Consider the following 24,217-nt stretch of genomic DNA (forward strand, 5'->3'; position numbering starts at 1 on the left):
TTCTACTGCTGCTTTTTGGAATATAACAGGGGAAAGAAACAATTTCTGAAATCTAAAGATAACCAGGAAACATACTTGTTAGTAAACGGAAGAGATGCTTATTACAGGCTTAAACTTACAAAACTTAAGAACTCAAAATATCCAGGAATTGTAGTAGATGTCTTTTCACAGTCCCAGTCCCAAATACCCAACTCCAAACTGCCCTCTCAAACCTAACCAGAATACGCATTCGTTTTCAAATCACTGTCTTTAGATTAACAGCTGCTAAGAAGACGGACACTCGTCTGCTATAAACAAAGTGCTAGAGGACTGCATGAAAGGACACAGAGCACACAGCTCTTACCCACACAACTCCGTCCATCTCCATGGTACCCAGGTGAGCACTCGCAGGTGTAGTCTACACCTGTCCCTGGATGGCACCGAGCTCTCATGTCACATGTGTGGCTCCTGTCATAGCAAGGATTCACTGGGTTGGAGTTTGAGTTTTCTGTGTGGGTAGAGAGGAAATAAAAAGCAAAAACGCAATCTAGCTGTTATTAAGAGAATGGCACGGAGGAGATCAAAGAGTCCTCGGAACTGACTGTATACTTGCCTGTGTTTGAGTGTCCACCTGGCAACCTCAATAAATTATTAACATCCAAAGCGAAAGCAAATTATATACACTGAAGTTTTAAATTCCAGAATGGCTTCCTCTAGTGTCCTCTACAGACAACTAACCTTCTCTTGTTCACACTGGGTGTGTGTCCAGAGAATAAAAATATGCAACACATAGCAAGAATCCTCTTATTTAAAAATGCTTTTGGTTTATCATGTGATTCTCAGAATAATTCTATGAGGTGAGCTGTCATTCTCTGGGAAGGACATTTGACCTCTGTGGTCTTCCCCCAAATCTTGGCCTCCACTTAACCATGAGCAAACACCAGATAACCCAAGCTCTATAAGGAACCTGACCCCATTATCGATAATTTTCACCAATAAAGAAAGTGAGAGACATTGGAAAAATTGCTCAAGCTCACGAAGCCAGGAAATGATATAGCAAGGACTCATATTCCAAATTTCTACCTCTCTATTGGGCAATATCTCACTAAAATTTACTGTAAGTCAAAATTCAACTAATAAGAAAATCTTTTTTTTTTTTAAATGGTTTCTAAGACCAAATAAATAGGAATGATTTTTGCAGTACTTACTTTTAAGACTTAACCTTGCCATGGACTCATCCATCCACTAGGTAGTGATGACTGTTAGCATCTAAAATCTTCCCTAAGGAACATTATTTCTAGTTAAAGCGTAATAGTAACACTTACTGAGCATTACATGCCAGGCACTGTTCTAAACCCTTTATATGTCATTCCATTAAATCCTTGGGATGACACTGTGAGGAAGGTATCATCTTCATTTTTACTGCCACGTAACCTACCCAAGGCGCACAGTCAAAAAATGTGGCTGGAGGTGGGATAAGAAGCCAGGAGCCTGGCTCCAGAGACCATGCATCCCATTACTTTCCTACAACCACAACCAAAGGAACTTCATAAAGTTTATATAGTCTAAGCCAAGGGCACAGAGATGGTGGTGTTGGAAAGAGTCCCAGATGCTCAGGCAGAATGAATCCATTAACTGTGGACATTTCTCTGATTCTTCAGGTATAAAATGAAAATGAAAATAACACATATGTCTGCTAGAACTACTGACGAAAATACATTAAGACAACCCAACGCAATGCGTGTGAAAGGCGATTCCCCTGCAGACAGGCCTACCCAGTTCCCAGTCGCTGCATTCCTTTTCCCTCCTCGCTTACGGTTTTAGCTTTGTCTCAGTCTCTAGAATTAATTTTGATCTCATATTCAAAAGATTTCAAGAGCCCCAAACTTCCCAGACTCTACATCAAGCCATCTCTGCTGCCAATGGGGCTCCATCTAAGTTATGATAACTTGGGCTTCTGCCTTGGACGTCTGTGCCAAATCCCCGGTTGTGACAGCCAGCTCAGTACACTCCAAGTCCTGCCTCGCTCGTCACAGCTCCTTCACTCCCCCCAGAAACCAGCATCTTGGCATCTGTAGACAGACGTTGGCAGTTCCACCCACTTTAACTTCCAAGTACCACCTCCTCCTGGATTCCCTATCACTTTACTCTATCTCGCCCACGTCTCCCTATCCCCTTACCTCATATGGGGTAACTCCTAGTCTGGACTCCGGTGCTTACTGCTGTCGCCTGCTTTATAGACAAGACTTTCTCCCAGTCCTTCAGGAGGTCTGCTCACCTTGCCAATGCTTGCCCCACGGCCCACATCAGGGCTCTTTCAGTTTTCTGCTATAAACTAGGATGCCTTGGCTGATTCCCTTGCTTTCTGGTAAGCTCCTACCATCTGCTTTATAAGAAATACCACAGTGTGTTCCTGCAGTGAAATATTCTTGGTATTGATTCCCATGTTACGGTTTGGGGCGGGGGGAGGGGGGTTGGAAGGAGAGCCATGGATTTATCCTCAGTTCATCTCGATGACATGGCTGGAGTAACAGCACCTTTGCCAAGAAAAGAGGGTCAACGAATGGCTCCAGCACTTTCAAACCTGATGAACGTAAGCGAGTTGGCATAAGCCTAGCCCTCCGAATCACGCAGATATCCTTGGATGCCCCTCATCCCTCCTCTGGATCTCCCGGCAGAGGGGACAGAAGCACAGCAATGGGGCTGTGTGGTCGTGGGGTAGTACAGACCAAATTCCTGAGTCAGGCCCCAGCATGTGCGACGGTTAAGAACAAGGTCATGTCCTCACTGAAGGCCCAGTGTTAGACAAGAACCTGATTCTCCATCATGATGTCTCCATTTTAGGAGAAGATTCTGTACAAAATGCCTGGCCTACTCAGACAAAGGGGGAAGTGAGCTTCGAAATGTTTTAATTTGTAAATACTAATGCTTAGCCTTCTTGTTCAGTACTTTCCAGCATTGAATGTTCACTGTGGCACATTCCAGCAAAGATTAGTGAGTATATATGGATACAAAAGCTTACCACCCTGCTAGGCATACAATTGAAAAAAAAAAGAAAAAAAAAAGCAGTACAAAAATTGACTTGCAAACTTGGACAGGATACACTGGCCTATCTGAAATTAAGGGGAAAATATCTATAATTACATGACACTGATTTAAAATGTACTTCACTGACAGGACCAGTCACAATCTGCAGAGTGCAGTGCAAAATGAAAATGTAAAGTCCCTTGGTTCAAAAATTATTAAGAGTTTCAAGACAACAGCAGAGCATTAAACCAAGCAAGCATTACAGCCCTTCTGAGCATGAGGCTCTATTCACTGAATTCAGTTTCCAAAAACATTATTTTAGAAGTACATTTCTAAAACCATTTGGCTCTTTATTCTCTATGGCATGTTAGCTTTTTTTCCTATTATAGTAAGTAAAGAATAGCAGTATCCTTCTTAAGACATTTTCTCTTTCACCCTCACCCTTTTAAACAGCTTGACTCTTTGACAGAAGATCTGGAACTAATTTACTCATTTAATCAAGAGGGAAGAGTGGTTTTCCTTAAAGGAACAGTCTGTTCAGCTTCAGTGAGGGGCCCTCTGCCCAAAGTGTCCTCAGCTGGCCAGAAGTGGGAGCAAGGGCAGGAGGCATTCCTGAGTCCTGTCCTAGGACCCCATAAAAGACAGCCAACCCACACTGAAGCCTGAAGAGGGTGGCTGGGGAGTGGGCAGGGCCAAAGCTCAGACTGCTTGGTGGGAAGACACAACAGCACTCCTGATGCCTGGGAAACCAGGAGCTCCCACATCAGGTGGGGCAGCTGTGCTGTTTCACAGGCATTCCACCCAGATAATCGCTCCCTCTGGAAAAAGTGAGAGATTCTTAAGTTACTGCTATGCACTGAGCGGGGGAGAAAGAAAAAAGAGGTTTTCTTTTTCTTTATTGTTTTCTTTTTCTTTTCCCCTGCTCAGGGAGAATGAATAGTACTGCTGTGTTCTATAGGAGTGGATGACACAGGGTGCAAATATGGTTTTTTAAAAAAGACACACTCCTTTTAAAATTTGGTCAGAATTATGAGGCACTCCCGAGGTCAGCAGTGTTTACGTAGAGGACCAATGCCTGGAGGAGTTAAGAGTGGGCTCTGGAGCCGGTGACCAGGTGTGAGCAAGCAAATCGCTTCAAGTCTATGCCTTGGTCTCTGTCAAATGGCGTAATAATCCCCACATTGAGCAGAGGTTGCTGTGGGGATTAAACGAGTTAATTCATAAAGATGCTTAAAACTGTGCTTGGCACCAAGTATATACCATTCTTTGCTTTTATTATTACTGTTAGTATCAGACTTAGGCTAGAAGGGAAAGTCATATAAAATTCTAAAGGCAAATTAATAACTTGGTACCTGCCAGTTTATTATTCTCATTTGGTATATCTCTAGGGAAAATACACCCAGAGATCTGTCTTATCCCTAAATGATTCCAGAATCGGAATGAGACTGTGGCTTGGGAGGCTCTTCCACTAATTGCTCTTTTTACAGATCAGACGCCTACACCCAGTAAAGGGCTGAACTAGACATGTGAAGATGAAGAATGTTTTTCCCAGTTGTTTTTCTTTAAATATCTCCTTGAGAAATAGGCAACGACAATCTTTTCCTAAAATCAATTGATACTTCCATGCTATTAATTCCTTGCCTTACAATCCCATCTTTGGACACTCAATGCCTATGCCCCCAAACCAAGTTTTCTAAAACTAAACCAACCACTCACTCAAAAAAGCAAACTTAGATTCTCATTTCAAGTCACTTCTGCATCCTAGAAGAGTCTAGTTCTCTTACCTTAATCTCCTATTATCATATTGCTGAAGTGACCCTTGCATATTGACCCTGAAGAGGCTTAAGGAGCCCTGCTCTCCAGTGATCAATCATGGAATCGCCTGTAAGTTACGAATCACCACCTCTGAGACACCGATTCAGGGCTCAGCAGTCTCAGTGTGGAGCTGAATGAGGGAGACAGTCAATCTCTCCTCACGAGCCTCCTGTGTTCTAAAGGAAAACACTCCCTACAGGTTTTCATAATGAAAATGTCCCCTTGATCTGACAATCATTTCCTATCTGTAGAGTTCCCTGACTTCACAGGCTCATCCTCTGGCTCGCCTAACTTTTTTTTTTTTTTTTTTTTAATTAATAGACATTTTCGGAAGTTTTAAGTTTACAAAAAATTGAGCAGAAAGTACAATTTTCATAGCTTCCCCCCACTTGCAGTTTCCTCTATTTTTAACATCTTGTATTAGTGTGTTGCATTTGCTATAACTGATCAACCAATATTGATATGTTATTATTAACGAAAGTCCATAGTTTACATTAGGGCTCAATCTGTGTTGCACAGTTCTGCAGGTTTTGACAAACAATGACATGTCGCCACCCTTATAGCATCATACACAGTAGATCCACTGCCCCAAACGCCCAGCCCTGTGCTCCACCTATTCATCTCTCTTCTCTCTCCCTAAACCTCTGTCAAACACTGATCTTTTTACTGTCTCTATAGTTTTACCTTTTCTGGAAGGTCATATACTTAGAATCAGCCTTTTCAGACTGAATTCACTTAGCAATATGCACTCAGGTTTCCTCACATCCTTTGATGCCTTGATTGGCCTATCTAACTGCATTTTTATCAAGCTATGCAGCTGAGGCTAATGCTGACTGAAATATGAGAACCATTGCTTTGGAGTTTTGGTTTTTCCCCCACTACTATTTTTAATTGAGATATAACTCACGCGCCATAGAACTCACTCAACTAAAGTGCACATACCATGCAAATGGAAATTTTTTTAAAAATGCACAATTAAATGGTTTTTAGTATATCCACAGAGTGTGCAACTATCGCCACAATCAATTTTAGAATATTTTAATCCCCCCCCCCAAAAAATCCTTGTACCCTTTAGTTATCAACTCCCTATCCCCTCTACTCTCCCAGTCCTAGGCAACCAATGCTCTATTCTGTCTCTGTGGATTTGCCTATTTGGGTCATTTCGTATAAATGGAATCATACAATGTCTTCTTTTTACCTTCACTCAGTATGCTTTCAAAGTTCATTCATATTGTAATGTGTATCAGTACATCAATTCACTTTATGTTTAATAATAGTCCACTGTATGGATATATGACATTTTAGAAATCCATTCATCAACTGACGAACACTTCGGATGTTTCCACCTTCAGGGTATTATGAATAATGCTGCTATAGTCATGTACAAGCTTTGGGGGGACATAATTTTCATTTCTCTTGAGTATACGGCCAGAAGTCCAATTGCTCAATTGAATTGTAATTTTGCGTTTAACTTTTTGAGAAACTGCTTGACTGTTTTCACAGTAGCTACATCATTTTACACTTACACCAGCAATGTAAGGGGGTTTCAATTTCTCCACATCCCTTCTAACAAGTATCTGTTTTTTATTATATCCATCTGTATCCATGTGGATTTGATTTTAGATTTTCCTGATGACTAATGATGTTGAGCACCTTTTGGTGTGTGTGTGCTCAATGGACATTGCTTATCTTCTTCAGAGAACTATCTATCCAAAAATTTTTGCCTTTTACTTTGCTTATATATCTTTTTATTATTGAACTGTAAGAGTTCTTCATATAGGCTACATATAAGTCCCTTACTAAGTATATGATTTGCAAATATTTTCTCTTTTTTGATCACATCCTCTGAAGCACCAAAGTTTTAAATTTTTGACACCCAATTTATCTGTTTTCCTTTGTGGCTTGTGCTTTTAGCATCGTTATCTAAGAAGCCATTGCCAAAGTCAAGGCCAGAAAAATTCTGTTTTTTTTCCTAAAATTTTAGTTCTTACATTAAGGTCTCTGACCCATGTTGAGCAAATTTTTGTACATGCTGTGAGATAGAGGTCCAACTTCATTCTTTTAAATGTGGATATCCAGTTGTCCCAGAAACATTTTTTTTTTAAAAAGATTAGTCTTTCTCATCAAATTGTTTTGGTGCCCTTGTCAAAAATCAATTGACAGTGAATGTGAGTGTTTATTTCTGTATTCTCACTTATCTGTATGTCTATCTCTGTGCCAGGACCACAGTATCTTGATTATTCTAAGTTTTGAAATCAAGAATTAGGAGTTTTCCAACTTTATTTATTTTTTTAAGATTGGCTATTCTGGGTTTCTAAAATTTCCATGTGAATTTTAGGATCAACTTGTCAAGTTTCTGCAAAAAGCCCAGCTGACAGGATTGTGTTGAATCTATAGATGAATTTAGGAGGCTTTGCAATTTTTACAATATTAAATTTTTGATTCAGGAACATAGAATATTTCCCCATTTATTTCTTTTTAAATTTTTCTTCAAAAAAGTTTTTTAGGTCTCAATGCAAAAGTATTGCACTTCTTTTTAAAAATTCCTAAAAATTTTTTGAAATAGAATTATTTTCTTAATTTCCTTTTCTGTTTGCTCATTGCTACTATGTAAAAATACAATTAATTTCTGTATATTGATCTTGCATCCTGCAACCTTGCTGAAATTATTCTAATCATTTTCTAATAAATTTCTTAGATTTTCTACACATAAGAACCTGTCATATGAAAATATACACAGATAACTTTACTTCTTCCTTTCCAATGCCTTTTATTTCATTTTCTCGCCCTGGCTAGAACTTACAACACGGTGCTGAATGGAAGAGCAGGCATGACATCCTTGCCTTTTTCCTGATCTCAGAGGGAAAGCATCCAGTCTTTCCTCATTAAGTATAATGTTAACTGTGGGTTTTCGTACATGCAGTTCTATTTTGTTTTGTTTTAGGCACTGGCTTTTTGTCCTACCATGATTTGATGAAATCCTTCTTATCCTTTAAGTTTTAGCTAAAATGTCATTACTTTGGGGACACCCTTCCTGAACCTTCAGACTAGGCTCATAGTACTTGCTTATCATAATTATAACAAATACTTGTCAGCATCGTTCTCCCTACTAACTTGCCCCCACCTTGTTCACAGTTGTATACCAATGGTATATTTTCATACACCAACACAGATAGGCGCACATGATTATTGCTACAAATTAGCCTCATGTACTATGCTTTATTCATAAGTTTGGCGAGTATACAGTTCTAAAAGTTCCATTTCTGCCTCTGTCTCCTCCTCAAGGACAGGACCTGACTTTATTCATTCTTATATCCAGCACATAACACAGAGCCTGGCACTCAGTAACCCTTAGTAACTTCTGCAAATCATTCTGAGGCGACTCAAAAAGGAAAGAAGAAAGGTTAGATGTAATTTTTGCCCAAGAACAACAACAAAAATTTTTACCTTCAACAGGGCCGATTTGATTGGTCACAGCAAATCTAAGCACTCTTTCTTCATCACTATACAAGGCAAAGACACGGTCCACATCCAGCTGCTGGGTGGTAGGAATGCCCAGGTGTTTGGGGAGATGCCTGCACTCCTGGTAAGTGATGTTCTGGTGGACGCGGTAGGACAATGTTTGGTTGATAGCACCAAATGTGAGAGAGTAGTCCCTGAAGCTTGTGGAGGTCACAACTGCAAGACACACATACTGTAACTGGTAAATTGAAAAAGTATTAAATACAGAGATTTTAATGTGCAGTGGGTTTTTCTGCATAGTTAGTTTTTCATCTAATTCCTGGAACATGTTCCCTTGGGAAGCTCCTGGGTTTACATGAAAATCCTGCAAGCCAAAACCTGAGTTGATGCAAAGCTAATAGGCTGAGAGGGAGGAGGGCCAATCACTGCTTGTCATCATATGCAGAGAGTAAATGCTACTATGCACCAGCCACACTGAGTGTTCTACATGCGCTGCCTTACCGTTCCTCACAACGGCCTGTCAGGTGGGCCCTGCAATTGTGTGTGCAGAGCCTTACGGAGGTTGAGAAGTCATCTAAGATGCAGGGCTGGTACATGGTAGAGCTGGAACTAGAACACAAGTTGGCCTGACTCTACATCCCAAGCTTTTAACAAGCCTATCCTCCACACCATACAGGGGTGATGACTTCTGACACCATGCACTTGAGTAAGTCTGAAGGTTTCCGGGGAACTTGGGGTGCAGGCCAGTTATCTGGCATTGGCTATTCTGCACGTGGTCCAGGTCTCCACTGCCCATTCACTTCCCTACATCTTTGCCTGGCTTCCAGCTCTCACGCTGTAAGAGAAGCAAGGGCCAAGGAAAGGCACAACTCAAAGCAAACCGTTGTGCTGCAGGACAGCACCTGTGTTTGAGCCAGTATCCTGCATGCAGGTGGTGTTTTACAGAACACATCACTTTACACATGCCAACCATGGAAGACAGACAGAGAAGGTGTTATTATTTTCATTCTAAAAATGAGACAACAGGCTCTCAGATGAGTGATTTTTTCCTGACAGATTTTAAATGGCAAATCCAAGATATGAATTTCTATCATCTGACTCTAAATCTAGCATTAGTTTTACACTTTGCAATATCTATTTCTGTGATTTTAAAACAAGATAAAATAAGGTTTAGGACAAGTATAGATTCTAATAATCAATATTTGACATGGCCCAGAGAGGATAGTTAAAAACTGTACAATTATAGGACTGTTACTCATCTCCAAAGATAAAGTTAATATGGATTACATCATCATTATCATCATCTTATTATTATTATTATTATTATTATTTAAAAGCATTGGGCAGGAATATTGAGATTCTCATTACAGCAACTGACACTCTGCTCACTTACGCTATATATTTAACGAAAATCATAAAAACTACATTGGGCTCATTTTATGTGCCACACACTAATCTAAGGACATACCATGTAGTAAATCATTTAATCCTCTTAACTCTCTTGAGAGACACATACCATCCCCATTTTACAGAAGTGAAGACGTTACATACCTGAGTCTGCATAGTGGTAAAGCTCCTTGTAGGGAGCAATGTGAGCTGTGAAACCTGCTGGGATGTAAGGCACTTGGCCTTGAATGTTGGTCTTAATGCTCAGATAGTTCTCTGGGTCAAGCCCCTCAGCAGTTTGAGTGATTCGAACCCTCTCCTCTCCTGGGTAGAAAGTAACTTCCATGTCATGGATAAATGTAGCACCTGGCAGGGGGGAAAAAATCAGAACAGGGACGAAAAGAGGTCTTGCATATTCCAGTAAGAATGACCAGTGCACGTGTCCACCTCCGAATTTCTACTGCTACTGGGGATGGTGCCTAAGGAAATGATCTAATATCCGAGACGAAGTACTCACAGCTGTTGATTAGTACTAAGTACTAACATCAGTTCCTCACATTTTCTATTAAAGAGCATGGTTTCATCCTGCCACATCTCATACCACTTCTCTCTGTAGGAGCTTGTTTTTTGTAAGAAATAAACTCCTGGGAACATCCTTGACCTTTATCTTTCCAGGATTGCCAGACTCAGCAAAAACAAACAAACAGAAACCCAGGACACTCAGTTACATTTCATTTTCAGATAAATAATAAACGTATTTTTAGTATAAGTATGTCCCATACAATATTTGGGTCATGCTTACACTAAATTATTCAAATGGTTCGTTGTTAATCTGAAATTCAAGTATAACTGGGTACACGGTATGTATCTACTTTTGACTCAAAGTTGTAGTCAAACCTTGATTGAGAGCAAGATCTACAAATAGCTGTTGAGCTCTTCAGCTGGAGGTGGGGGAAGAACTTTTCTCTTAGCACTTTCTGTGCAATAAAGATAAATCCACTAGGAAATAAGGTTTTTCAGGGGGAAAGGTGAAAAGCCAAAAAATATCCTCTATACTCTTATCTATGAAAGGGTAGTCCTTAGACCAGCATTAGCACCTCCAGGAGCTTGCTAGGAAATCAGAACCACAGACCCCACCCCAGGTCTTCTGAATCAGAATTGGCACTTTCACAGGTGCCCCGGGGGGTTTGTATGCAGGTTAAAGACTGGGAAACATTGGTTTATACTGTTATAGACCAGAGTCATGAGGGTAGGAGGGAAGGATGAAGTAAAAACATCTCCAGATGCTCTATTATTACCATCTGTACATCCCTATTTGACAGATCTGTGTATAACAGCTCAACTGAACAAAGTCTCACACACAAGCTTCAACAAATCGAGGAGAAAACACAAGTGCCCCAAATGTAATCATCCTATTTTTCAGGACACTGTCGTTTAAAATAGTCCTATGGGGCCAAACCATCCCCAACAACCTCCAAACAGAAAACCACACATCTATGGCTCTGGGACACTGAAGCAGCAAATCCTTTCATTGGATAGAAACCCACCAAAGCAATGGTGACCATCGGCCCTCTTAGAGCCCTACTCACCTGTGAGGCTGAAGCCATTCTCCCAGCCTGGTTTCTCTAGAGCAAAGAGCCAGCCAAACAAGCCTCCGATAGGCGTGAGGGGGAGAAGGGCCTGGGCCGCGGGCTGTGGGATGTGGCTGATGGCCGTGTAGGCTCTGCCATCGTTGCTCACGATGTAAGCATGCAAGTCCACATCAGTGAAGTGCACGGGCGTGTGACCCACACGGAGGTGGCCACTTACTTTCCCATTGATTCGATGAGGTGCCCCTGAAAAACAGCAAATCCAGTCAACCTTGACCATTGTCCAGACTGAGGATGGGCCCATAGATAAAATCATTCCACTGACAACTCCCAAAATGCAACCTTTAGCCATTTTCACCATTCCCTAACCAACCAATTATCCATCTCAGTATACCTGCCTTCGGTCTCTTTTCTCCCATCCTCTCTCTCCCCTCCACTTTGCCTCTAATGAGCTGGCGAAAGGAGGAGACATTTCTGGTTAATCCTTAAAATGGGAAATCAGCCCAAATGTGTTCATTCTGCAAACATTTATTGAGCACCTGCAAGTTGCTACCTCTTTGATTCAAGCGGTGGAGATGCGAGGTTCATAAGCAGAGCTCACAGAGGCAGCTAGAAACAAGCAAGCAGCAGAAATACACAGGGAGCAGCCCCCATCCCCAACCAAGCCAGAGCTCCTCACCTGCGGGTAGACAGTGCTTCCCATTTCCATAAAACCTGGACTGGCAGTGGCAGCAAAAGCCGGTGGCGTAGTCAGTGCAGAAGGCGTGCCGGGAGCACTGTCCGTGATTGTGCTCACAGGTCTCCTTGTTGGAAGCATTGTACGTGAAGACTGGAAAGTAAAACAAACTTGCATTAAAAGGACTAAGTGATTCCAGCATCGTCGTTGCTGCCAGCTTCATCATGGACACTGCTCCGTAAAATCAGTTTAGGTCATAATAAACAAATGGGTTTTGATGTTTAAGAGACAGGAATAACATTCGACCCAGGGGAGTTAACTCGCTCTGTCTTCTGGCGAGAAGAATTGCTGACTGCTCCCATCTGGTTGCATTGCGAAGTCAGTGAACTAGGAAGAGCTGTGCCACATGAAAGCTAACCAGTTAGCAAGTGCTAGGCTGAACTGTACTACACTGTCATTTTGTGGGTCAAAAATGGTCACAGATCAGCAATTTTAAATGGTCATCCTGATAGTAATGACCCCTGAGAGGAAGACAAAAGAGAAACAAATGTCATTTTATGTCTAACCATTATTCTTTTCAGTGACCCTGAACTTAGAAGAGAATAGCCTATAGCTTTTATTACTCAGAAAAAACAATTTTTTTCTGAGACGATGGGCCTTAAAGAACACACACACAACCCTTACGTATAAACACAATGTCCCACTAGCAGTTCCTTCCATCTTCCACTTATGCCCCCATCAAAAAAAAGAAGAAAAATAAAGAGGACCATTTGTACTACCAAGAAACAAAGAAAATGGAGCAGATGCCATCATCCATAAAATAAATGGCCAACCAAGGTGGGGAGGATGTGGCTGGGGGTGGGCAGGGATGGACAAGAGGGGGCTTTCTCCCCCCCACTGGGACTGGTGCCAATCCCAAACATGGCCACCAGGAGGCAAAGGGGCTGTGCGCACCTCTGCCTCAGCACGCCCAGGAGCCGGAGTTGGGTGGAGGCTTCAGGAGCTCGCCGACGGCAGGGGCGGCACAGAACTTAATGCTAGACTCTGAGGCTGCTGTGAGGAGCCAGCTCCAGAGGCAAACGGATACTCTACTCTTGGGGGAAAGTAGGTGACAGTTGTGGTTCAGATCTAGATCTGAAAAGGAGGAAATGAGAGGGGAAGGGTGATCTTGAAAGATCAGTATTTACCCAGTATTCCAGGAGAGAAGAGAAATAAAAAAAAAACCAGTGGGGGGAAGACATAGCACCATGTATGTAACAATATGGCCTTCATAAAGACTTGTATCGGTGGGGGGGAGGAGTATTAACACTGAAATAGTGGTGGCAGAGAGGAGAGAGAGGAGAGGGAGTAGGCCACAGTGAAGGTTACATGTTGGTGTGGGAGACTGGAAGGGGAGAGCTGCCACTTACTAAGAGGGAGACCGGGCCGGGGCAGGTTTGTGGAAGGTCAGTTCTAGCAACAGCTTCTAGGGAGCAGGAAAGTCCCACCCAGTTCCAACAGGAACTTGTATCCTCAACAGGGTGCTATTTAACCATTAAAGGGAGCCTGCATTTCTCCTCATGGATTCAGAGAACCACTGCATCAGAATCACCTGGGATACCTGTTAAAAATGCAGATTACCGGAGCAGGCTTAGACCGACCAATTCGGATTCTGTAGGTTGATCCCAGGAATCAGCCTCAGCCATTGACTAGGTGATTCTCACACCTATCATCTCACTGATGACAATGCTCATTTTCAAACTTACTTGCAAACTTTCCATTTCTTGACTAGAGAATGCCCATGCACATCGTTAATGGATGTCATCGGACCTATTAGCAGCTCCCGGGGCAGTGGGATTTCAGATAATGCTCTCATGTGCATTCCCTGCCAGCTGAGAAGCGGATCTCAGTGCTTATGGCCCACTTAGGCCTAGATGCAGAAGCAAGCAACGTGAAGATTCTTTAGTGGAGGTAGCCCAGAAGCCCAGAAGCCAGGTGCCTTCCCTCATGAAGGGGAGAGCTGGACCAAGAAATGAGATCCCACATGCAGCTATCTATCCAGAGTGAGAAAAGCTAGTCTTCTGGCCAATGTGACTTCAAATTCCTATGAGAATTACAGGTAGATTGAAAGATGCTGAACTACTTAAAGGTACAGAATCAGGGTTTGGATCCCAGGTGGATAAGATGTGTAGTGAGCATCTCCAAACACAAGGTGGCATTTTTTTCTTTTTCGGTGGTCATTTATATGCCTCTTTATATCATAGTTTGGGAAGCATTTTCACACACTTCTTCCCATTCTGTAAGAAGATATTATATCCATTTTACGGATAAGAAAACTGAGGTCCACAGAGATGACATGATCTTCTGGCTCTAAATCCTGCACTCTTCCATTACACTAGCAGCATTAAAGTGTGGTGGGATTCAGAATCACCAGGGGGGCCAGGCTTAAAAGTACAGATTCTGGTTCAGGAGATGGAGGCTGGGTGTGGAAATCGCCATTTTAAACAAGGGCCCCACGTAAATTAGATGCAAGTGGACTGCAGCCCACACTGAGAAATAGTTTTATTCCATGGCTCCTTTCTCCCGAATTTACCCAAAGGAGCAGGCTGTCTTCCAGAGCCTCTGAGGACCCACTCTCTGCCAGGGAGCTCCTGTCACGGAGAGTCGGAATGACCGGGACAAGTCTGCTGGCACGGCAGGACACAGCGTTTGAATGAGCTCAGTTTGCAGCAGCTTTGTTAGCTGAGGTTAGATAGTTGCTCAAGGAATCTTATCATTGGGAATTTAAATTCTTGTTTATTTTGTTTAAATGTAATGCTTTTTTACTCTTCTCATATCCTTAATAGAAAGAAAAATGGAATGGGAACACATAAGAGAGAAAAAAAAAAAAAAAAGCAAAGGCACTGCCAAAGTATTTCACACTAGTCCTAATCAGGAGTTTTTCACAAAAATGGAAAACATCCCTTCTGCATTTGCTCCGATCCATCCTTTAATCTTCATTTTTTCCGGAAACACCTCAGCACTTGTCTTCAGGCCTGGGCTGGCCTTCCTTCACTCAGCCCTGGCCCAGCCACACAGTAGGTGGGCACGGACTGAGTTCACTGTGTGAACATAAGAGGGATGGAGGGCTTCCTTCGTGGGGCTGCCCCAGCGGCTGGCGTGGCTTTTACTCTTAACACCTTCTACTGCTACCTCAAGAAAAAGAACCCACATTTCCACTGCAGGACAGATTTTTCTAGAATGATAGACTAGTAAGAAAAATCACATCCAACTTCATGATGGAAAACAGTGGTAAGCTTTTTCCTCCAGTTCTCATGTTTGTTTATTGTTGATGTATGTGTGTACTACATAGTGATGCTGGCTGGGCAAACAGTTATTAGGACCCTGGTTGCGGGGCGGGGTTTACATCCACTGTCATTACACCCGCAGGCTCTCCTATGCCACAGGTATGGAGGGCCCTCCTGTTCACAGACCCACAGCAACCTGGAGGTGCACCCAGAGAGCGGCTTTCCTGCCTGGAAGGCTGGACTGGGCAGCAGAGCTGCAATTCACTCCAGGGTAGAGCTGCATGAGCAGCACATTCCTCAGCCTTTCTCAAGGCCAAAAGTGGAGTCAGACTAAAAGCCACAGGGAAATCCTGCTCACAACTGCCATTTAATGGGGAACAAAAGGGTTCCCACAATGGAGCGTGAGTGCCTCAGTTTCCCGAAAGCCAGGTAGCCCTCCCCCTTTCTAATTTATCCTGCGAACTAAGGTCAGCTTGAGTTCCTCACAGCACCACCCCAGAGAGTTTAAGAATTTCTATGGCTGCAAGTCAACAAGTAGTCCCTGTCCTGGTGGGCTGTAGCCCTCCCTGGCAGCTCGTCTCCCATATCTACCCCCTTAACTCACTCACATGGTCTCCTTCTCCATTTCTACCTCTGTGCCTCCATTCTTGTTGCCTCTTTGTCCAGAATTGTTCCCCACTTTTTCCCCTATCTAAACTCAGACTCTGACCTCAAGGCCCAACTCAAGCCCCTAGTCCGCCACAGTGACTTCCCTGACTTGGTACAGGCAATTTGCCCTTCGCTCTGTTACCTGACAGCTTGTTTCCTTCCTGTCTTGGTTTGCCTCTTACTCAGACAAGTTGCTTAGCATTTCCAGGCTTTGATTTCCTCCTCTATAAAATGGGAGGAATAAAAGTATCTACCTCACAGGGCAATTCTGAGGACTAACCATGATAGCACAATCTGTAACAAAGCTCCCTCTTAGAGTCCCCGTGGGCACACAATAAATGCCAGCGAAAACTCCCACTAATGCTTTGGTCAGATATGGCACATGCTGGGTATTCAGGTAACTTTTGATTAGACAAGCTACTGGAGTTCCCTGGAGAGAGAGAACACCTCAGACAGAGAATGCTTGCTCACTCGTTTTATTGCTGGTTCTGAAGTCTATGAAAACAGAGCAAAGCAAATAATACAATTGAGGCCAGAACTAGAGTGTGATTGGGACATTCTTTCTTGGTATAGACATAATCTGAAAAGAATCTGAATGTCTTAACAAAAAGAAAAGTCTATAAAAAGAGAGTCCCTAAGGGAAAAAAAAAATTTTTAAAGAAGAGAGAGATATTTTGGGAGCCTTTAGATCTGAATTTATTGTTTTAGCAAGATGACTACTATGAAGCTTAAAGGGGAAACTAAAATCCATTGAGCAAGATGCTTCCCGTGACCAATTTTAATGCTCACAGGTACTTAATGAGGGTCTGCATTTCCTCCATTTTGGAGCTGAGGAAAATAATGGCCAAACAGAGCATATCGTGTTACACCAAACCACATAGCAGAGCTGGAAATCAAGCTCAAGTCCACCTAACACCAAGATCCATGATCCCCTACTCCATCAGTAGAAAAGGCCAGGCATAACGGGTCAAGGCTGAGCAGTTAGTTGCAATGTTGTGTGTCTCTGCCACCCCACCCACCAGCTTTCCTCGGGGGAGGTCACATCGGGATGATAGGCCGCTAAAGTGCCAACATTCATTTGGCGGGGTGGGGGTGGGGGGAGTTCACAAAAAAAAAGTATCTAACAACTGCATGGTTCTATATTTCGCACAGGCTTCATGAAGCCTGAGCTGCAAATAGAGGCTCGCCTATTTTCCCTCTCTGTTTTCAAGTTTTAAAGTGTTCCCTCTCTGCTCTCTCACATGGGGGTTACTGATTTTTTCTTTTTTTCCTCCAAGGTTCATAAACTTCTAGTTAGATTTTTTTTCTAAATGTCTCATACACATGCTGCCATTTCCAAGATGTCAGTAGCGGACGCCATTCAGCAGCTGAAAAATATCACAGTTCATAACCCAGAAGCGCTATGGCTACCCCTTCTGTTCTCTACAGCCAATTCCCTGAACCTCCAGCAACCCCAACCTCTCACAGCTCAAAGCAGGGGGAGCAGCCCCTGCCTCTTCACTCTTTAATAAATCACTCCAGGGGTCTGATTTTTAATATTCCAACCTCTTCCCACAGCGGAAAATAAAATGAAAACACCATTTAGGAATATATCTTCATTTCGAAATTCCTTTGCTAAAAATCTTTGATACTTGGCTTTAAATTTTCTTCAGATATACAGAACTTATGATGAAAAGTCAGGAGACTGTCAGAAGGGTCTGCAGGTTCCAAAGCCTTCCAATAAAATTCACATCTTCAGCTTGACAGAAGTGTGGATCTTAAGCAGGAATTAAGGCACAACTACTTAATGAGCCCATTCTTTATTTTTCTACCCATCCCCCACCCCATTCCCACTGCTATACATTTCCTATAATTAGTAATAGCAGCCACCATTTATTAAGAACCAACTAGTGCAAACACTAGTCTAAAAACATCATTATCTCATTTAACCCTCTCAACAAACTTAGGAGAAATTAGAGGCTTGGGGGTTACATAAGCTGCCTCATGTCACCCAGCAAGGAGTGTGGCAGCCAAGATTCAAACCTAAATCGAATACCAGTGCTTTTTCTGGAATCATTACACAGCACCACTTTAGTCACGCAATAGTGTCTTCCCTTCTGAAATAAGCACCTCTTCAAGCGATGCTGATGCCAGAATAAAAGAACCTGAAAGGCCCTCTTTGCTAGGTCAACGTGATTTTACCACAAAAGGGATGGGAAACAGAAAAGGTGAAAAAAAAGGAGGTCCTGAAGAATGCCGTCACCTCTGACCTCTTTCCTCCTATTAGAGGCCAGATGAGCAGTCTCTGGAACAAATGGAATGAATCTGTGGATAGTTTCCCATTCATGTGTTGACATCTCTGACCAGGAAGAAAGAGCTGACATGACAAGTCTCAACTAGGAAGAGAAGGGGACATGGGCTCTGTGTCTGTATTAATTAACCACCGCCTCCTCCCAGCATTTCTCTCCTGGCTCCTCACCCTGGTCAGTGAGTCATGAAATGAGGACAAGGCTCCTGGGAGGTGAAAACCACAGCTGCACAGCCATGATCCAGAAATGACATGACACAGGTGGCTAGCAATCTTCTTTCCCCATGGGTCTCTTCTCCCACACACTACCAAGTAGCTTTAACCAAGGGGAGCACAAGGCTTTCCCCATAACAGAGTAAGAATCTGGAATGTTCATCTGAGCCAGCACAACTAGCCACTTAAAACTAACGCCTTCCGTCCTCCATGACTGTAATGTGTAGGAAGCCTCAGAACATTTTACCTTTGCTGAACTTTCAGACTGAAATACTTCATTACACTTGAGAGCGCAGCTGGCACGAGCAACCCAGTTCTTCCACATTCGCTTCATGAGGCCCATTTTTTAAAAACATTATTAATGGTCAAGGGATTCCAAACAGAATTTGCCTGCCAAGATGTATTTGGCAAAGGAAAGATACTCTATCTCCCGAAACACATTTAAGAAATCAGTTCCAATCTTCTTTTTGCTAAACTTTCCACGTACTCACTTGAGAGAAAAATCATGGCTCTATGTAAAACCAGCATTTTTTAAATGGAATCTTAGCATGCTGTTTTCCAACCCACTTACCCTCGGTGTTGGGATGAATATTGTCTTCCACCCCGACCACGTGTCTCCCATGACCCAGTGGTGGAGTGTGACCTGGCGCAGGGTAATTGTTCAGAACCACCTCTCCTTCGGGATGGGCTGGAGGAACATCCCTTTCTGAAGGCAGTGCCCCTCCATTTGGGTAGGGCCGGATGCTTCTGTTTTCAAGGTGGGGAGGTGGGGTTTTCTGGGACAGATCCAGTGAATCTCTCTCTGTGTTTGATGGAGCCAGGCCTCGGGCCCCTGGCTGTTCAAAAGACTCCACTTGGCCTCTTATATCTGGGGTATCCGTCTCCCCCACAGGCCTCCCCTGTTTGGTTTGAGGGTCCAAGGTGGCAGATTCTGTTTCAGGGTAGAATGGCCTATTGCTACGTGGTCGATGTGGCAAAGGGGAGGCTAGGTCGGAATCTGAAGGAGAGAAGCCAACTCCTAAAGGCCTGGAGTCAGCTCGTGAGTGGGAGGAAACACTGGTACTGCCGTGGCCATTCAACACCTCCTCTGGTTCACTTGGTGGGTATTCAACTTCCTCCTCGTTCTCATCGTAATAATCCAAATTGTCCTCAGCGTCATCGCTTTCCAGGGCTGCAGCAGGGCTGAAGGACTGTTCCAGGGGAGGTGAAGCGCGGGCTATGGAAAGGTCTCCTCTGACTGTTGCTGGCCTGACATTGTCCAGCGGGGTGGAGCTGCCGATGTGAAAAGCCCACACTCCAGGAATCCCCAGGTTGCTGTGTCTGGATAAAAAGGAACACTGCATTGTAACAAAAATGTCCACTCACCCTCCTCCCTACAAAGGTAAGCAATTTATTTTAAAACTGAAAGGCTATTAAGATCAGACCGACTGGTGTAGAAAACCAAATAAAATGAGGCTTCCATGGTAACTGAAAGGATTATACCGGAATTTTGGTGTACACTACCTCTTATTTAACATTCAGTTTCACAGGCTGTATCTCACAGAATACTAGACCATCAAGTTACAATCTGCTCTACAATGCACGTGTTTTATCTAAAACATAGCTGTTTGAAAACAAATAGAGAATGCCGGACTATTTTATCCTTCCTCTACTCTCAACACAAACAAGAAAATGTATGCTTAAAAATTTTGGCTGAACATTTAAATAATGACAACTACATGCTTTTGAGAGTTAGTTATGTGTCAAGTGCTTAATGTTCTTCAATACAATCTACAAGGTAGGGGCAGTGACCATGCCCCATTTTAAGGGAGAAAATAGGTTTTGAGAGGCTAACTAATCTTCACACACCTAATACTTGACAGAACTTGGACTTAAATCCAGCACTGACACCAAAGCTCATACTCTATATTGAGATTTATATTATGAAATAATTATTTTATATATTATATCAGAAAACCAATACACTATAATTGATCAGCATCTGAATTATCATAACTCTAGAGAATGTTAAAGACATTTCACGGTTTAGTCACATGGATTAATCAATTAATTAATTCACAATGAATGGAGAGTCGATATTAAAAAGTTACAGAAATATAAGTGTGCCAGTGTCGAAAGTGTTGAGCAAATATAAAATAAAGTTAAAGGGGAAAATAAGAAAGTAGTTTCCTCAAAACGCCCCAGGTTGTAGGTGAGAGTTGTTCAGAAACATCTGGAACCCAAGAGCTCACCTGTTTTCTGCACTAGAAAAGAACACAGACTTTATTCAGTCTTTCAAATTATTTTAGAGCCAATGATACATTCTGAAGAGAGCAACTATATATAAGATTTCTAAAAATGAGAAAAACTTGAATAACCAAGGGTCTGGCCCGTTTCAAAACACCAGTTTGTGTATTCCTCTGGTCTAGGTACAAAATACTAGACTCAGAGACACTCATGCTATGGGATTTCCTCAAAAGTCAGTCGATGAGGAATAAGAGGCAATGACTAATAAGTTAGAAATAGGTAAGATATTCACAGAATCATATAAGGACAAGAGACTTTCACTTATTTGAGTAGATACTTCAACCCAAATCATATTCATATGGCTTTCTACAGCAATAATACATTTCACTATAATTCCAGGAATGTCTCCCCATTCCCCTCAAACTCTCCCTCTGTGTGTGTGTGTGTGTGTGTGTGTGTGTGTGTGTGTGTGTGTTGTGGTTGTGGCTGCTGCTGCTGTTATAATTAACTTTGGGTAACAGGAATATAAACAGCAAAACTGTGATCCTTTGTGCAATATGCTATGTATACTTGATAAATTCTGAGAATTAATGTTGGCGTTTCTTGGCAAGCAAATAAGGAACACGAAAGCAGATAAGAAAGAATCTGAAGATTTCAGGATACTGAGTTTATTATCACATCAGAGGTGTTGCAGCTGTGAAATTTCTTCTTGATGTTAGAAATAGAAAACTATAAAAGCTTCAAAGAGTAGGAAAATACAAATTATGACAATAAAAGATAAATAAAATAACCTTCTAATTAAATGTAAATCCTTATCCTGGCTTTTGTCATTGTGTGTGAAGGGAAAGCAACCAATTAGATTTTATCCTAAAATCCAAGGTCATTTAGAAAGCTTAGAGATAGAACTTAATTTATTTCCTATAAAGGAAAACAAGACTAGAAAATGGATAACAGTGTCTTCCTCCCTGGATTGTCAAGAAGATTAAGTTGAAAAATTACACGGAATGTCTAGCACACGGCACTGCACATAACTACTTAGTAACTACTATCTTTCAAGAGATAGAACAGTATAATCTCAAAAGTGCAAATGTGTACATTCATATTTAAATTTGCAGAAGAGTTATGAAACATACTATAATGATCTTTGAACTTTTAATGATGAGACAAGTTTGAAAAGACAAAAATTTTACTGACTAGAAAATTAACTTTATTCTTTAGAGATGTATACTGAAGTATTTAGGAGTGAATGGTATGATGTGTGTGACTTAATTTAAAATACTTAAGCAAAAAAATGATGAATATGGCAAAATATCAACAACTTATAAATCCAGATGATGAGCATTTGGGTATTCACTTAGCTATTCTCTCAACATTTCTGTGTATTTTTGAAAATTTAAATAATGAAAAGTAAAATAGACAATTGAATTGAAGAACATTTCCTTTCTAAGAGTAAAACCAAAAACTGAAATCATAAAGGAAAAGACCAATAACTTTAACAACCTCAACTCACAACTTTTAGATCATAAGCAACTTTACAGATGAACAACTAGATTAAAATATTTACAGTATATGAGAGGGTTAAGATCTTTACTATATATATTTTTTTATTTATAAGAGTTCTTTGTAAACACCCCAATAGAAAATAGCAAAGAATATGGACAGACACATCACACAAAAAAAGATAGATAAATGGCTATTAAGCATATGAAAAGGTATTCAGTTTTACTAGAAATCAAATAAGTTAGAGTGAAAATATGAACCTGTTATACCTATCAGATACATAGATATTAAAAAGAACAGCAGCTTATTGACAGCAGACACTGTCAATCACAGCTGCATATCATCGGCGAGGATGCGAGCTGGTGCAATGTTGCTGAAGGGCAATCTGTTAACATATGCCAAAACGTTAAACTTCTCAACAATTTTATTTTGAAGAGAAATGAAAATTTGAGCAATATGTTTCGTGGTGTTTACTGTGACAGCATTTATAAAAACCAGGAACAAGTTAAATGTTCATCAAGAAGTTACTGTCTTAATAATATTGGCCATGTTTTATAGTCCTAAACAGATATTGTACTGAAAGATACAATAAGTGGGAAAATGCCACATGTATAGCAAAAGAATCATTTTGGTTTTTAAAATTTTTTACATATACCTAAAATCCTGGAAGGATTATTAACATTGGTTATCACTTGAAGTAGTGATATTAAGTAATTTTTACTTTTATTTCACATTATTCTGCATTGTTGGTACTTTATTTTATTTTTTATAATAAGCATGGGTTACACTTAAAGAAATATCCCTCTGCTAGTAATGTTGGCCCCATAACTATTCTGTTCTTGTCAAGCAACTCAGTGGTTTCTGGGAAGCATCAAAGATAAACACGAGAGAAGGCGTGGAGGGAGGTAAATGAAAGCACACATGCGTGTGTGTGTGTGTTTTCTTAAGGGCCTTTATGGGTGTGGTGGAAGAGCACAACTGCTTTTTTTGAGCCCCACCACCTCCTGCGCCCCGTGTAGATGTTAGCACTTACTCTAATGCTTTGGATTGTTGATTTATTTGCCTATCTGCTCTACGAGAATGTAAGTGGCTAGTGTGCAGGGCCTGCACCTTAGACATCTTTGTCTTTTAAGTGCTTGCCTCCCTGTGAGCTCTCCATACTTTATTAAGAGCAGAGACTCTATAGACTTCAGGGTAGAAGAGGCAGGTGCAAGCAGGGAGAGAAAGCAAGGAGCTAAGTTTTCTTCAGAGTCCAGACTAAAATGCAACTTAGGTGGAGACCTACAGATGCCCGATGTGAGTCATAAGAATGAGAAAGAAGACCAGGGTTCAGCATAAAATCAGTAGTTCGGAATTCCAGACTCGAATATTGGTTTTGCCACTTAACTGAGCTTATAGGCAACTTAACTTCCCTAAGCTCATTTGTCAAACTGAGAAAAGTGTAGAATTCACCTCCTAGGATTCTTATGAGTTTTAATTAAGACAGCTTCTGGAAAGCGTTGCACAGAATGTCTGGCAAATCGTAAGCTCTCAATAAATGTCAGCTCTGAGTAACCATATTTGGTTGTAGGGCCCGCTCTCTGGTAGCTGAGCAGAGCAGATGGCATGCAAATGTGCGAGGTGTTATGTAATGAAATAATGCAATGAAACTGAGAGGCAGTAAAGGGAGGCTAAGTAGCCAATGTGTTCTGTCTGGCTTTTAGATCGGTATTCAGAAATTCAGAAAGAAATAAAAGCGAAGATATTTTTAAAGTCCTGAAATTAATAAATATCAATAGGTGCTGACCCGCACAGTAGCATGATGTGGACCAGCAAAAAGTGAAAGGGCCTATTATTGCACTAGCAGATGGGACTGAGCAATGTGACGAGCCCTGGCACCTCATGGAAAACCAAGCAGTGTGATTTCAGATGATGTAGCCAGAGAGAAATCCTGAGACTTCTAAAAATCTACCAATCTGTTTCCCAAATCACATTACTCTTGATTTAACTTTTAACATGTACCTGTCTAAAAAAGACCAAATCACAACATCTCCTGTGAAATAATTAACCTGGAAAAAACTCAATCTGGGCATTTATATTCCTGGATATTCTTATGTGGTTCCAAGAGCAATGTTTTCCATAGCAAGCCTCAGTGACTCTACAG

General features: G+C 41.7%; 1 protein-coding gene across 1 annotated transcript in view; it reads right to left on the reverse strand.

The window, feature by feature from the left end:
- Window positions 1-24,217, reverse strand: part of NID2 (nidogen 2) — a 54,707-nt gene that overhangs the window by 20,673 nt on the left and 9,817 nt on the right. Inside the window, exons 4-9 of the mRNA XM_016120815.2 lie at window positions 18,920-19,668; window positions 11,938-12,087; window positions 11,259-11,504; window positions 9,835-10,035; window positions 8,269-8,499; window positions 344-487 (exon numbers count right to left, since the gene is read on the reverse strand). Of these exons, the coding sequence (XP_015976301.2) occupies window positions 344-487; window positions 8,269-8,499; window positions 9,835-10,035; window positions 11,259-11,504; window positions 11,938-12,087; window positions 18,920-19,668 (1,721 nt within the window). The remainder of the gene's footprint in view (window positions 1-343; window positions 488-8,268; window positions 8,500-9,834; window positions 10,036-11,258; window positions 11,505-11,937; window positions 12,088-18,919; window positions 19,669-24,217) is intronic.

This window comes from Rousettus aegyptiacus, unplaced genomic scaffold (genome assembly GCF_014176215.1).
Source record: "Rousettus aegyptiacus isolate mRouAeg1 unplaced genomic scaffold, mRouAeg1.p scaffold_m13_p_3, whole genome shotgun sequence".
Taxonomy (NCBI): Eukaryota; Metazoa; Chordata; class Mammalia; order Chiroptera; family Pteropodidae; genus Rousettus; species Rousettus aegyptiacus.